We start from the raw sequence: 17,401 nt of genomic DNA, 5'->3' as shown, positions 1-17,401 counted from the left end.
ACCACTTATTTCATTTTCATGATTGTATTCTGGAGAATGGGTCTAATATAGAGTTCAGACTTTATATAGAATGGCCTTCCCATTGTAAAATTGTGGAAGATTAGAAACAGCCTAACATTCAAAGAGAGAACTGATTATTTCCATACAGTGTTAACATATCAGTTAGCCATTTTTTAAAACCGAGTTTTCAAAAACATAGGTAGTAAGTACTTAGAATAACAGGGCATAACGCAACCTTATGAGCACTAGAATCTCACTCTGTTATTGCGCGCACACAAACACATACACACTCATAAACAACACAAGACTAAAAGTAAATACAGAAAACATTAACAGTGTATCTCTGGGTAGTAAGACAGTAGGTAATCTTTTTTCTTCTGAATTTTCAGTATTTTCAAATTTTATACTCAGAAAACATTTTAAAAATTCACTATTGTCAATTCAGAAATTTTTATAATCTATATTAAACAAAGGATAAATATTTATAGTACTCAAAAGCATATCTAAATAATGGAAAATAAATCACTAATGTATAAGAGTATAATCCCTACATGTATAAGTAGATAATTTTGAATCTAAAAGGTAGTATTATTTTTCTCTCATTCTTGAGTATATAAAATTGATTATTTAATAAATAAGAAATGCAAATTTCCAAAGAAAATTGGTGCAAGGCATCTAAAAATTGTGCTACTTGGGTATAACACTGAAGATATAAACACTCTCCAATGTGATATAGACACCCAGTGTTATGTTAAAATAGGTATAATGAAGAACATGCATGATGGCTTAATGAATTACACGGTTTTTTTGTCAAAATGACTAGAATAAATCTATGATAAATTAATACAACACCATACCATTATTTTAGTTGGAAGAGCCGCACCAAAAATCATGCCCACCCACCCCCAAAAAAAGCAAATTTGCAGGACTATTACAAGTCCAGTAGGCCTTGTTACTGTTATTGTCAATGAATTCTTGCTAAAAATTCAAGTAAAAGAGTCAAATTGCTTAAAGCAGTAAAAAAATACATAGTGGTGTGTGGTCTGCAATGACGTGAAACACACTAACACTCTTCAATGTTTCTTCATTTGCAGACTACCAAACACAGTACTTGAAGGAAAGGACTAAATCTATTTGTTTTTAAAGCATCCTTGAATTTATATTCTACTACAATATAATAATGACATGAGGGTATGTCACACACAAAAAGGCAAATGACTAATTTTGAAAGTTAACTTTAAAATTATATGACTATGATTTTTGTGATTTAAGAAAAATCACATGAATGTAAAAATAAAATATATTCCAACGTTCTTACATAGGAGCTGAGGCTTGCCATTTCAACAAAAATTCTGAGATGAATTAATAAAAATCAAATTTCCATTTATACCACAAAGCAATAAGTTTAAATCAGACTATTTTGAGTTGTGTAGCCCTTTATTAGCAACTAAAATAGAAGGTATCTGTTGTACAACATGGGTAGTAATTGTCTATAACTGGAGATTTCTTATATTCTAATACAGATCATTTATAAATGCAAGTTCCTTTATTAAAAAGCTTCCACCCTTTTTGTCTGTGTACAATTTGCAAAACTATTCTGAAAGCGGAATATATGTGCATGAGTCTGCAAAGAGTGCAAATTTCGGGTATGCTAAATGCTTTACGAGTCATTTTCGAAAACTGTGTGCCAATTGGGCCTTTACAATGTCATCTTATATTAATCAAAATATTTTGATTTCAGCCTTTCTTCCACAGCCCCAAACTATAAAGCATTTTTAAATGAGTTGAAATTAAGGAGGACTACACCTACTAGAAAAGAAGAGAAGAGAGTTCTGTTAGTCTGAGGTTTCAGAATCCCCCCACACCAGAACCAACATTGTGGTAAAGGCTAGGCTGGACCCTGGACAGAGTATGAGTCTGTGCAGGTGGCGTCCCTGAGGGTCGGAGCTTCAGTGGACCGTGAGTGCTCCAGCTGCATAACTCACTGAACTATCTTGCCAGCTTCTACACTGGCTCGACTGGGCATAATTCAAAAAGGAAAAGCTCATATTCATTCCATTCTTCTGGAGCTCTGTGATAGCCTAAAAAAAAAAAAAAAGAAAGAAAAAGTTGATTATGACAGACATCACATTAAAAAAACGAACACTGTAAATGTTGGGAGCTTAACTTTGCACATTTGAGAAATCAACTTGTATTACTTTATCTTTAAATGTCTGCTGCCTCATACTCCAGAAAAATCTCATTATTTCATTTTCACATGAGTATGTCCTAACCTAGCTTCTTAATAATTGGTGTATATTTTTTTCCGTTCTCTAGATCTCGGCCACCTCTGTCTTAATGTACAAAAGGCTTTTATTCATCTGACTTAGACTGAATCTGAAATGTCTATTTAACTCACAGATATAGAAGTATGCTATAATTTTTACTTTAACTGTGTACTGGTTTATAATTTCATACAAAAAACAAAACAATTCTATTGGATTCAATTCAGACTTTAGAAAATTAGTGCAGCATACGCCAATCTACGTTCCAGAAATTAATTTAGGTCCTTGACAGCCTTTCCCTTCATCAATCTGAACTCCTCTAACAAGATAAAAAGGCTTCCTAAAAATCCATCATCTACAACTGTCAAATCATGTGACCATCAAGCTCCTTGTTTCAACTGTTGGTTCATCCTTTTCTATACCTTGCCAAACCAATTCAATAAGCCCACTGCAGACTCCTCAGAAGACATTTTCTCATTCTTCTTAAAGAATGTCACATTTTCTTTAAGAAAATTCATGTTTATTTATTAGGAGGTAAACAAATATAATTTAGCTTTCTAAAATCCAACTAAACCAAAACTTCTTTCTTGAAATTCTTTTTTGTTTTGTTTTGTTTATTTTGAGACCAGGTCTAAACTATGTAGCTCTGGCTGTCCTAGAACTCACAATGTAGACCAGGCTGGCCTCAAACTCACAAAGATCCATCCACCTGCCTCTGCCTCCCCAGTGCTAGGATTAAAGGCATGAGCCATTATGTCTGGCTTCTCATGCACTTTTTAAATAAAGTTAAGTTTTATCATTATTGTTTAAGAGAAAAAGACACACACACAAAATCTATCTGTGCTTGTCTATGTATATGCACCCACATGTCTGCACAGACACACAAACCCAAAAATCAATCTTCTGAGAAAGAAAAGCCTATCAGTGCTGACTGAGTCAAGAGAAGATAAGGCAATCTTCTAAATAACTCCGTGTTAACAAATTATTGACCTATATCCCAGTGATAAATTTATTCAAATAAACAAAATAATATAAACCTATAATTATGTTAAAAGTTACCAGGAAGAAACTGATGCTATGTACACAAAGCCAATGATGCTATCGATGTACTGAAATGTAACCTTTTAGATATTCTGAAATAAGACAGCAATAGATGCTAAAGGTCAAGACTTCCTAAGGATACTCACATTTAATAACACCCCAATGGGATGTCTTCCACATATAGTATTATGGTATTTCTTCAAATAATTGCTAAAAGATACAGGATCTAATTGTTCTATAATACTCATACCCTAAAAAAAAGAAAAGAAAAAGAAAAGAAGACAAAATTTATTATTTAATTACATTTTAAATTTAGTTATAAGTTTCTCAATTAAAAATAGACAATATACATTAAACGATCCTTGGAAAATATCAAAATCATTCATGAAATGTAATCTCATAATAGTTAACCACTGGCAGAAAAAACTCCAGGTTTTTTTCTAAGTTTGGATACTTGCAAATCACCTTTACCAGTTGACATTTACCTCGCACCACATTTCACAATATTATGTTTTCCCTACATAAAGAATAGTTACAAAAGCAAATCTGTGAAATTTTCACACACAAAAAAATCTGAAACGAAATTTAAAGCTGTTTGAAGCTGTAAGCTTGAGTTATAGCTGTGTAACATTTTAAACAGTCAGAGGTTGTGGAGGTATCTGATAAAATACCATTGAAGAACATATTAACATAGTCTATTTCAACATTCCTAAGGCTGATGATGGGTTGAATGACAGATAGGTTGTTATAAGCCAGTTCTAAGAAGGAAAGCTTTTCACTATTTTAAACCAGTGTCTTTGAAGATAATAATTAAGTAATTTTAGAGTACTGCTAAACAAACCACCATGAACTGAACACTTGCTTATACTAAATTTTGCAGTCTCCAAAAGCATTAATATATTTTAATTTTTTGATATTTATTTGTGTGTATGCACACATGCACAGATAAGAAACTACAGCCATTCACTTGCCATGGCAAGTTGTGGGAGTCAGTTCTCTCCTTCCACCATATGGGTTCTAGGGACTGAACTTAGGTGGGCAGGCCTGGGTAGTGAGCATCTTTACCTACTGAGTCATTTCACCAGTCCACAGAACATATTTTTAATCCACTAAAACAGAGCAACTTTGTTCACTGAAGCAGGCAAGTAAATCACCGAATCTAACTAATTTGGACACTCAACAATATTATTATTTTATTCATATCAACTCCTTTTTATATTTGTATTTAATACACTAGATTAATGTCTGAGAGAAATGTAAGTGGTCTTAACTGACAAATTCTATGTGACTACCAAAGTCTATTCATGTCTTAACAGTCTAAAAGCACAGAGAATAACAGGATAAACGACTCTAAATGAAGTCATCTGGAAAATGGCAGCTGTCAATAGGTGACATAAAGCTTTACAGTGGAAACTTCAAAACCTTAACTATATAAGTTTCAAAATACCTACATCTTCCATAATCATTATCCAATGTAGAATAAGACTTAAGAATACAAGTATAGAATCACTTTGCCTATATATTAATTAGCCAATCTGTAACTAGTTTTTAATGTTTATTGGTTTTCTCCTGACTTTTTCAGGGCAACAACAACATTTGGTACAAGCTTAGAGAAATATTAAAAGTTAAACTTAATATATACAATAGGATGCAAAGAAACAGTGTAATTCTAAACCAGTTAAGTAGTAATACTAAGATGGAATTATAACTCTCTTCCAGAAACATGGATAGTCAAGATATAAATTTCCTATGCATGAAAATGGGCATAAAAAGTTCCTAATCCTAGGCTCTGTCTCAATAATCAATAGCTTTATCATAGTATAAAAAGAATTACACTAATGATTTCTCAAACATCGATGTAACTTCAACTGGTGTACACATTATGAGAAGTTTAGTGCTCCTGAACAAAGGCTAGGACAGCTAGCCATAAACAGAATCTACTTTAATAAACTCTAGGATGAAAAGTTCCAACATACATTTTAGTAATAAAATCTCCAAGCACATTTGGAACAAGCATCATACTTATATACTGATACGAATTCTAAGAGAAGAAAATGAATTACATTTAAAGCAACGAATTCTAAGTAACTGGCCAAGAAACCCTTAATGAAGAGATAAAATAATACTAATGTAGAGAAGACACTACTAAACAGGAGCTCAAAATAAAGATTAAACTGGCTCAATCATAAAGATTAACTGGAAAATACAACATGAAAAAGTGGAAGTCAAGAGATAAAGTGTGTTAAAATTTTAATTCTTTAAGTGTATTAAGTGCCAACTAGATAGAAACTAATTCCATCCCATTAAACCCTCTGACAAACATGATGATTTAATGGCATATCTTTATAAAGAGAAGACAGAGGAAATAGGAGCTTTTCTCATGAATGAACCTCTCCAACACAGAAAAGTTATGAAATACATAAATAAAAGCATGAGGATAAGATTATAAAATGGAACACCAACTGACTAGTACATAATAAAGACAAACATGTCACATATACTTGATGATAAGCGTAAAATTACTGGTACTAAAATTCAAAAAAGACAAAAATGCTAATTCAATGCTATTATCCAAACTCTAAGGCAATGAAAAACAAAATGCTTCCCAAATATGCCTAGGTAACTTAACTATTCTCAACAACCCTAGAAGATATGATTAGTGAGTCTAAAGACCAGGCGACAGAAAGCTCCCTAGGGCCCCGTAATTAAAAACTTGATTATTTACATAAACCCCATATGCAATGAAATGATTCAACACTTATTTCAGCTTCAAGTTAGAAAGAGATATTGGAAACACCAAAGCCTATCTATCCCTCGAGCATGGAAATACTTCCTAATTTGGCAGTTTTAGCTAGAACTCTGCAGAATACATGCCAAGTTCCTAACTTTGGGGGTAGGTATTGAATTAGCATTCTGCTGACTCTCTAAGCAATGGAGAAAAACCTGTGATGTCACGTCCCAAGGGTCAATCTGAAACTGAACGGACGATACTCAAAGAGCTGCAAATTCAGAACTCGGAGAACTACCTTTCCACTTGTAAAAAAAAAATTATCTGCATTAAACAAAATAGCTATTGTTACAACACAGAAGTAAATCTTATTAAAATAGCAAACAAAAAGACTAACATATTTTACATGCATTTATAAATAAGAAGAACCATGCCTTTTTAATAATGAACACATAATTAATAAGCACATCATCAAGTATCAGAACTGTAATCCATTCATTTGAAGATAGATACACGTTAGGGAAAAGGAAATGTCTGAGTTTCCTAAAGAGGAATCAAGATAAAATTTTAACAGTATAAATAATTCTATGCCAAAAACAAAACAAATCTTATCCTAAGGTAGCAGTGTTAAGAGTCAATGCATTAATAAGTGGCTACCTTACAGAGAATGCTACCAAACCTAATAAAGTAGGCATGGTATAAATTCAAGAGAAAGAAGCATGACTTAGTAAATTCTAACAATTTTTCCTTTCAAAATAGTAGGAAGAAAAGAAAGTAGCTGATATTCAAACTAAACAAAGCTATTAATAAAGTAATAAACTGAATGGCTGCGATGACATTTTCAGATTCTCCCTGCCAAATAATTTGCTGATGTCAGTAATGAAAGCCCCTAAATTAGCATAGTAAAAGGGTATACTCCCAAAAATTAGCATAGTGAAAATGCTACATACTACATATGGAAAATACATGTAAATATGGCTAATATTTCAAGAAATCAAAAATTTACATGATCAGTGTCTTAAAATATATTTGGTTTGTCAGTATAAACACTGAAGTTACAAAATACTATTTACCAAAAAAAGAAAGCCAATAAAATCATAAGACTTTCAAATTCAAAAAAAAAAAAAGAAAAAAAAGACTTTCAAATTCTACATATTCTATACTATAGTTATTTTCCCAACTATAACACTAATAAGACATAATTTTCCTATAAACATTTATCTTTCTGTGTTTTTCATAATTAGTTTCCCACACATTCAACAGTTACAGCTGTGAATATTTTTCAGAAAGAACAGGTATGCTCTTTTGCAACTTAAAAATAGCTTACTTTCTAACATTTTAACAGCAATATTAAGATTTTTCCAATTAAAAATCAAACCCAAACTTGACTAACTCAATAATTTTGTACAGATATAATTCAAACTCTTATAGATTTTTTTAGACTACTGATTTTGAAAACGGATAGCTCTTATAGGTTGAACATCCTTTAATCAATATTTGACAACAGAAATGTCTTGGATTTGTTTCTGGTAGATTTTTGAGTATTTATATGTAAATAAAATATCTTGGGGATGAGACCAAAGTCCTAAACACAAAATTCAATAATACTTCACGTATGCTTTATCCATTTCATTGCCTTAGGTGACACCTTTAACTGTGACCTGTCACATGAAAGCAGGTGTGCACTTCTCACTGTGTCAAACAAGTAAAAAGTCTCAGATCACTGACACTCAACTTATAGTATACTCAAAATTACTAACATTTTTATATGCAAAAAGCCACTTGAGTTTATTGAGAGCTAACCATTATTTTTTATTCATATACTCTAAGAGTTAGCTTATAAATCAAATATGGTAATAAAGGATAAGACACATTTATGAGCCTTTTTTAAATTCTACATAGAAATATACTTCAACAAGTGCACCACAAAATCAATCCAAGTCAAACATTACTGCAAATACTAAGTTCAGACATACTAATATACAACAAATACCCTATTTATTTTGAAGTTCTATTCCATGCTTTTTTAAATAAAAGTTTCAAGTAAGGTTTTGGTAATCTGCCATCTAATGGAAGGAAATCTGGGGAGGACTTAGAAATCAGCCTGGGCTTACTGGTTCTCCATATATACAGCCACTCATGTAATTAACAAAATGTTCCTTCCTGAACTAAACAGGAAAAGTTCTAAGAAGCCTGCCCACGATCTGTGTCAGCAGACCAGAGAGTTAACACAAACTCACCTATAGTCACAGTGAGAAAGATGCTGAAACTCTGAGGCTACAGAAGGGGAGGGTATGGACAGCTCTATTCTCAGGGTCCCATGAGTGACTTCAGTGTAATGACAGGGTTGTTTAACTAGTCTTACCACGGGCAATCTCTTCTTTGGCTGCAGCCTTACCATCATCAGTATGACAAGACTTCCCAAACTCACACCTCCCTGAGCTGCAACTAGTGAAGAGCCTATTAGCAAAGGTTATATATATTTATATTTATATACAATATTACCTCTTGCTTATAAATATCTTAATTTGATCCATTTCTTCCCAACTCCACTGCCACCATCTCTAAATTATCATGTTTCCCCCTAAACACTGCCAAATGGCCTGCTGTTTGCTACACATGCTCTTGTAGAATCTGCTTTCTGTCCAACCAACAGAGTGAACTTCAAAACCATGTAAATTATATCAGTACACTCTGTACTTCACATCAACTTTTACTGTGAATTACAATATAGATATATAGATTATAGTGGATGGATGGATGAGATACAGTCACCAAACAAAATCAAGAAATGGTAAGTATACATAGCAGTAAGTATTAAAAATAGAAATAAGCCGGGCAAGCTGACACCACTGTTCATAGGAAGACTATAAGCAAATAGGATGCACAAATTTTTGGTTGTCCCCAACACCAATATATTTTGAAGTTTGGTAGGCTCTAAGGAGGCTGATGTAGTAAAATTCCATACACAAATAACTGTTTTCCACCCATAAAACTTTCGATATGTAATTTAGGTAGAACTTCTAATTACCTGTACCATTTCCACCTTGTATAACAAGAGGAAAACAGTTTTCCATGGTTTTAATAAAGAATGAATTTCCCATGGATGAAATCATCATCTAAAGTGAGGGAATATTATAGTTTCTTTTATTTAAAAGTTGTATTTATTTACTAAGAATTATTCACCTTTTGGGGGGAAATCAAGTCACCCAGCAATGCCACATAATAATTTAAGCAACAAAGGCAATGGCCACGTAGGAGTCTGTGCTTACTGCTGTTTTAGGGATACTATAGATATACATGGATCCTACTCCTTCATTGTGTCTTCTAACATAGCTGTTTCTGAACACTGACATTTAAGACATTAATTTATTATAAATTACTTTCCTCTTATCTCACTTTCATATTAGTGTTCATATTTTTAACTGTGTATATAGGAAGATTATTATATTCCTTCATTTTAAAAACACTTGAGTTTTATGATCTAATCACTATTCTAGGCCCTTTGAATACACTAGAGAAAAAGTTGAAGTGCTTGGCTGACAGAAAATATGGGTCTTACAAGTTAACAGTGAAGCAGACTAAGGTAGGTAGGGACAAATACCAGAAGGGTCAGTGCAGAATGTAAAACTGAACAAGGGGCCGCAGACCCTACCGGGAGGGTTAGGAGCTAGATAAGAAGCCAGGCATGGTGGGCATGCCTTTAATCCCAGTGCTGGGGAAGCAAGAAACAGAAGCAGAAGCAGGTGGATCTTCGTGAGTTCAAGGCTAGTCAAAGCTATAGAGTTGGACCCTGTTTGAGGTATGTAAGTGAAACAGTTAAGTACAAAGAAGCAGAAGACAGACACTGGACACGGGGGGTAGTATCAAACAACAGTCTGTCCACGGCAAAGGGAACTACGTGGAAGAGGGCTTGAAAAACTCGTTGATCCCTTTAGGTTTTTCGATGTAAACAGGAGGATTTTACTGAAATAGGACAATATTACAGATTTGGGCCACAAGAATAACACAATATGCTTTGAGTTTTCACAAATCTATTGGGGGGGCAGCAGTGGTGGAATACATCTTTAATCCCAGCACTCAGAAGGCAGAGGCAGGGGGATCTCTGTGAGTTTGAGGCCAGCTTGGTCTACAGAGCAAGTTTCAGGACAGCCAGGACTACAGACAGAAACCTTGGGGGGGGGGGGGGGGGAATCTGTTTGGGCTTTATTTTCAGCTATTTGAGATTGAAAATGACAATACCAGCTGAGAAAGTATAAGCCACCATCAAATGACTTAGACTAGTAAAACAGACTTTTGTCAAGAGAAAATCGGAAGTTTTAACTGTTGCCATGTTGAGCTTGAAAATTGTTTATATAACATGCTAGTGAAAATACTAAGCTAGTACCTGGTATATAAGGAATATGAGAGGGCAGTCCTGGATCAAGATATTTTTACTGGTTTTGACACTAAAAATACTGTTTCATAAAATTAAATACAAATTGTTAGACATACACACAGCACACACATACATACATACATATATACATACATACATACATACATACACACACGTACGTTTGGTGCTAAAGCACCTTTTGAGCCTGATGTTGAGGTGTTCTGGCATATGTCTATCAGGCTAAGGCCAGGAGGTCTGCAAATCTGAGGTCAGCCTGGCCTATAAAATTACTTTTGAGTAGTTCAATAAACAAATGAAGACAATTCTAACGAAAAGAAAATCTTCACATGCACACCACTAATAAATAATTCTGATTTCACACAGACACGGTCATTTCTTCCTTATAGATATTTGTGGGGCAAAGGCACATACTAGAGCTTGTGCACCCTAAACATGTTGCTCTATTACTGAGCTACCAAACCCCAACCCCTAGATAGTCATTCCTAAACAAATAGAAGAAATGAAGAAGTGTGAAATGAAAACCACATGAGTGACAATATTTTGAGAGTCAAAAACTAAGATTTAGTGATTAATGCTACTGGGGATTTTGAAATGATCTCAACTTCCATCTTGATTTAGAATGCAAAGCTAGGTATGAGTAGAGACACACTTTTATATCACTGTTCTATAAAGGATGGCTTATTGTCCAAGGAGAGTATAGGAGTTGGAAGAAGAGGGAAAAGACAGAGTCCTTCTCTGACTATGCTCAGTGGATCAGCTCATCCAAGCCAGATAAGGCTCCAACACTGTTCCTTTGTGTCAAACTGACAGAGAACATTCTTGCCAATTTGACACGTCTCTGTTCCAATTTAGCTTCTAACTTAAACAATTCTTCTGAAACTACTCTTACAAAGTTCGTGACTTGGTACTCTTGTCCCCTGCTAGTTGAAAGCCTTTTTCTCTCATCACTCATTCTTAGTTCTCCTAAGCACAACCTAATGGCTGTCCTCTGATTTCCTCACCACTCTGACCTAACTATCCCTTTCTCCCCTCCATTCTCTCTGGACAATGGCAGTGACCACCTTCCTTTCTACCTGCCCTCCACAAAACAATGACTTTTAAATGTATACCTCCAGCCAAGTACAGTAACTCATGCCTAGAATCCCAGAACACAAGAGCAATTCTCTGAGTTCAAGGTGAATCTGGGTTACATAGTATGTTTCCAGCCAAACAAAGCTACAGAGTTAGACCTACCTCTCATATAATTTTTAAAGAAAACAAATGTTTTTTTAAATATTTATTTACTTTATGTATATGAGTGACCTGTCTTCATGCACATCAGAAGAGTGACTCAGATCCCATTACAAATGGTTGTGAGCCACCATGTGGCTGCTGGGAATTGAACTCAGGACCCGATGAGCCATCTCTCCAGCCCCAAAGAAAAATATGTTAATGTTTACCACCATCCAGACATACCTTTGTGCTCTAAACCAGAAATTCACAATTAAAATATAATATAGACTATATATGTAATTTTAAAAATTATAAAAATTACATATATGTAATTAACGTGATTAATTACCTTAGGCTTATTATGCATTCCTCATACCCTGTCATCCTTAAATCACTTTCAGGTCCTGGTCCCAGGCTACACTTTGAACAATTTAACAGGGAAAGGAAACTGAAAGTCTAACCACTTAAGTAGAGGGAAGATTTACACCCCACAGATATTTCCAGAATAACTGTATAACGATCAATACTTTAAGAAAAAATAAGAATTGTATTTTTTTTTAATTTCACATTTAGAAAAATAAGATAAAATTCAACACTGAAAAGCCTAGTAGCCAAAAAAAAAAAAAAAAGTAACATAAATATCTACAAAAAAGAACAAAAGACAAAAGGGGAGAAAGGCAAACTGTCTGTACTTATAACAAGCAATCCAGTCTTAAGATACTTTCTGTAGTTACCTTTGTTGTAGAATATTATTTAAGATGTGTTGTATTTGTTTATGCTGCGGAACATTTCTTTAACGCTGCAAAGATGTATTGCATTCTTTTATGTTGCATATGTTTAACTCTGTGAAGCTGTGTTACTTTGCCTGTCCAAAACACCTGATGGTCTAATAAAGAGCTGAATGGCCAATATAGAGGCAGGAAAAAGGACAGGCGGGGCTGGTAGACACAGAGAATAAATAGAAGGAGAAATCTGAGAGGAAAAGAAGAAAGAGCAAGAGAACAAGGAGAGGAAGAAAGAAGGGGCCAGCCACCTAGCCACACAGCCACACAGCCAGCCACAAAGTAAGAGTGAAAGTAAGATTTACAAAAATAAGAGAAGGTAAAAGTCCAGAGGCAAAAGGTAAATGGGTAAATTAAGAAAAGCTGGCTAGAAACAAGCCAAGCTAAGGCCAGGCATTTATAATTAAGACTACGCCTCAGTGTGTGATTTATTTGGGAGCTGGATAGTGGGCCCCCAAAGGAATAAACATCCCAAAGAGTAGGAATAAAAAACCAACAACAACATTTTGGCATTCCAACATGGAGCTAAAGTAAAAGAAAATCCAACAACATACCTTAGTAGACATAAGCTAAAGACCACAGACATTTCAAGTTCAAATTGAATATGATAAATGAGAATTGAAAATACAATTCAATACATAACAAGACTTAAAGGAGGTTTTATAGAAATACACCAAAACTCAAAATTACAACATTTTTAAGTTATTAATTTCACTAAGGTTAAATTCACTTTAGGAAGTTTTTGAAAAATCTAGAATATGGTATTAATTCCTAACTAAATATTTCTGGAACTTTAAAAACTTAAAAACATTAAAATGATGTAGTTGTAAAAAATTCCTGCAGTACAGCAGACAAAATTTAAGTTTGCTAAATTACTAAAACCTGTCATCATAAACTTATGTCATCCGACTCGAAACGCAGCTTAGTGGGAGAACACTTGTCCTCTACGTGCAAAGCCCTGAATTTAATACACAGCAAAGCAAAAACATAAAATGAAAGAGCTATAATGTCATTACTTCCAGAGGAAAAAGGTGATAACTGAAAAACTGGTGTTTCAATTAGACATTTATGATTTTAGGTTATATACTTTATCAAGTAGTTCATAATATCTTCAGCATCACAAGAATAAATCTGGCCTATTAAGAAACCATATCTAAAAATTAAACACTAAGTTATTTAATAAATTTCAAAGAACGGTAACATAGTTCAGAAAGACTCAAAATAAGTTACTTCAGATGGCCATCAAGGAATTATAGCCACGTATCCCACCATCTCCTACCACTGCAGCTTAACAGAAGTAGTAGCATTAACATGCCACTGCCCCTTAAACCAAATACTTCTCCAAAAATATAATTAAAATCTGTATCTAAGTGCTATTAAATATTCTCACTAATCAGTAAGAAGTATGATAAAGGAAAGTTCTTAGAGGAATTATCCATTCAAGGACATACTGCAGTTTGTACTTTTAATTCAAGAAAGGGAAAGAACTGTTAGCCCATTGTATATTTTAACATAGTCAATCTCAAATCACTAATCTAGAATTAAAGATTTTTAGAGCATTAAAACCCCACACCTGAAAGACTTACCATTTTATCTAGATGTTCAATGGATCTATAAATCTCCCCCTGGGATTCATCATAGTAACTGTAACGGAACCTTTGACCTTGAAACAAATATCATGTACAAAATAAAATAGGGAAAAATTAGAAGCTAAAAAGAAAGCAAGCGCTTACCAAATAATTTCAGTTCTCACAAAAGGCAAAGCACAGCTTAAGCCTCTGCAAGAATCAATTCCCAAGAGCCCTCAACATAAAGAGGCATATTTGGGAAGGTAATAAAGAAATGACATATCACCAGAATTTTAAGATGTTAAAAACTATTTCATACTGCAGAAACTTTAAAATCACCAGCAATACAAGAATAAGGAAACCAAGAGCTTAAAATTAGAAGCATTGTTAAACATTCTCTCAGCCTATAATTGACGGTAAACCCCAAGACTACGACTCAAGAAAACTTCAGGAAACTATCTCAGTGGGGTTATCACTGCTGAGCTCTCTGACAGAAACAAATGTATGTGTCAGCCATACTTGAAGCTTGGGCGATTCTTACGGCCATTATTTTTTAAGGAAAAGGACCGATACACGTGCCTTATGCAACGTGAACAGAACTCACAAAAGAATGAATCAACCGTCCTACACTGACATGAAATCCCAGCTCAGAGTACAAGCACAAAATAGTCAATGTTCAGCTGCTCTTCAAATAGCAGAGATTACAAAGAAATTTTTTAAAAAAGAAAGAAAAAGAAAACAAAGATTCAGGAAACAAATTGCTTCCTAGTGTGGTAATATGAAATTCAAAAGGTAATATCCATAACTAGTTACAGACTAACTATGGTAGATGTGAGATACCTCTAACATGGCTTTCAGCAATGCTGTTCTTCTTTACGTTCATGTTTCCTTTGTAAATCTGAATTGTTTTTATGTGTGTGGGTGTTTGCCTGCATGTCTGTTTACCACATGCATGCCTGGTGCTTGTAGAGGCCAGAAGAGGGTGATAACGGGAACTACACAGTTGGGTATAAGCCATCAACTGGGTGCTGGGAATTAAACCTGGGTCCTCTGGAAAAGTAGCCAGTGCTCTTAACCACTGAGCCATTTCTCAGTCCATATTTTCCTAATTTTTAAAGCTCTGCCAAAATGTGTTTCTATTGGTGTCTGATATACTCATCATGTACACACAACTGTGCCTTAGGCATCATGTCTACAACTATAAATAAGTCCAACTTCTAGCCTCACAACTGAGAAAGCAGATTCCATTGGAATTTTATGTTATTTTTAAGTTTCCTGTTCATCTTATTGAAAACACTATCATACATATAATGATCAGTGCAAAATTATAAAACTCTCTTTAATATCTTCTTAAAAACCATACCATGTATCTCATCTGTGGGTGCTAATCTCTTTTTACTTTCCTAAATGCACCCTATTTCTTAATTTTCTTATTTTCCTAAAATGCACCATATTTCTTAATTTTCTTATTTAACTCCTAATATTTAATTTATCTTCTAATGCCACTCAATATAGTAACTATTAACTTCCCAAAGAGCTATTATTAAAGTTCTCTTATAGCTGGTATCCTAGAATTGAGCAGGCTGTGAACTAGTCTGTTCTCTGAATTTAACAACAAAGATGACTACATGCGGCTAGACATGATATATTTTAATGTCCGTGCACGTCCAAGTGCACACACATGCGGCATTGAGTGACAGGTGATCATTGTTGTCTTTATGAACCCTTCCAGTTCAGAGACTGTAGTAGATCTCACACCATGAATGTCTAGTCACATGCAGTCATCTCTGTCATTAAGTTCAGGACGGCCTGCAATGTCAGCTCTCTCCATCTACCTTGTGGGTCCAAGGATCACCTTCAGAGTTCAGGCTTGTTGGCAAGCACTTCTGCTCAGAAGCTCATCTTGCTAGCCCTCAACGCCTTTGAGTTAAATAATGCAGCATGTTTTTCTTTATAACTCGGTTTTTCTTCAGAGAAGGCGTATTATACACAGTAATGAGGACTGTCCGACCATAAGGACTGTACAATTGACGCCATTTTCCACACTTGCCAGGTAGTTGTAAGAAGACTACATAAAGGCAAATCTACATCTCAGTCAGCCTAGCCTACTGACTCAACTCACTGGTACTATATTCATGTCTATTTCAAAGTTCTGCCCATCTCCTGCAAAACAATTAAATGAACACCTTAAACAAGGAAATTCTGCTTCCTTGCCACTATTCTAAAAATAACATTCTAGAAGAAATCAAAGTACTCTTGTCTCGATTCTTTTAAAGCTGGACTATTTCAGGTTTATACAACTGTATTCTCTTTTCCCTGCTTCTGGAAATAGCTGCTCCTTTTAGCTACTATCTGTAGACCTTATGCCTATAAAAGACTGCTATTCCTGGTGCTTCATGACAGTTATTTGCTACTCAAAAGTCCTTGCTCACTTCCAAGTGAGGAGTTGTTTTCAAGTAACAACCTTGCCAGGAGAGCAAGAAAGGGGTGTAACAGTGTGTTTATGTGAGGTTATACCATACAGATGACCTTCCAGCTAACTTTAAAGTATTTCTGAAGAAAGGCACAGATGTTTGAAATACTTTAAAATATTGGAATCATCATGTAATTTAATGTAAATGTGAGTGTACATAGGAAACCAATTGGAACAAATGTTTAGGATTTTGCTACCTGTTATTTTTTTGTGACCAACTCACATTTAGTAGTATAAAAGTTAAAAGATAAAGATGAATAGCTCATAGCAATAAAGAAACTAAATTTTCAGTACATGCAGGTACTGAATATTTTACTCATTAACAGCTTATAATGTTTTCATGATAATTTTTAAATTGTACAAGTATTTTCAAATTATTTGAACAACCCATTCTAATCAATACAGAGATACTGCATCTAATCTGAAGTAAAGAGTTGACTTCATCTTACTTTAGCCTGGATGGGTATGTATGTATGCATGCACACAAGCATACGGATGCATGTGCATATACACACAAATATGAAAGTCAACTGCTGCTTGGAAACTGAGTCAAGATATTTCTTATTTAAAAATTAATTTCTCAAAATTTTGTTCATTAATAAAGGAAACGATAGTACTAGCATAATATACTGATCAAAAATGAACCTTTAGTTTTGAATTGTTCATTTAAAATAAATTCTGATTGCATGATTCTCATGAGAAACTGTTTTATTCTGTAAGTTGTTATACTTCGGACTTTCGGGGCAATCGTGAAGCTGACTATGTACAAACAGCTGTCTCCATGACTGGAGGACGGGAATTGTACATTCTTTTCTAAGTATGAATAAAGCATATCACGTAGTAGAGAAAATTACTTACCTGAAACTTATCCTTTCAGAAGGTACACTGGGAAAATGGATTCTTTGAGCCCCTGTTTCAACTTCAAGTATGAGCT

General features: G+C 34.3%; 1 protein-coding gene across 4 annotated transcripts in view; it reads right to left on the bottom strand.

Moving 5' to 3' along the window:
* Positions 1–1,527: 1,527 nt before the first annotated feature.
* The window catches only part of Memo1 (mediator of cell motility 1), a 101,199-nt gene continuing 85,325 nt past the window's right edge, over positions 1,528–17,401 (bottom strand). For all 4 annotated transcript variants that reach the window (XM_059248199.1, XM_059248196.1, XM_059248197.1 and 1 more), the window contains 3 exons: positions 14,013–14,089; positions 3,452–3,556; positions 1,528–2,081 (listed from right to left, as the gene is read on the bottom strand). In XM_059248199.1, coding sequence (XP_059104182.1) covers positions 1,950–2,081; positions 3,452–3,556; positions 14,013–14,089 — 314 coding nt within the window. In that variant the 3' untranslated portion in view covers positions 1,528–1,949. The remainder of the gene's footprint in view (positions 2,082–3,451; positions 3,557–14,012; positions 14,090–17,401) is intronic.

This window comes from Peromyscus eremicus, chromosome 22 (assembly GCF_949786415.1).
Source record: "Peromyscus eremicus chromosome 22, PerEre_H2_v1, whole genome shotgun sequence".
Lineage (NCBI taxonomy): Eukaryota > Metazoa > Chordata > Mammalia > Rodentia > Cricetidae > Peromyscus > Peromyscus eremicus.
The sequence above is the reverse complement of the archived record's forward strand: the minus strand, read 5'-3'. Positions and strand labels throughout refer to the sequence as shown.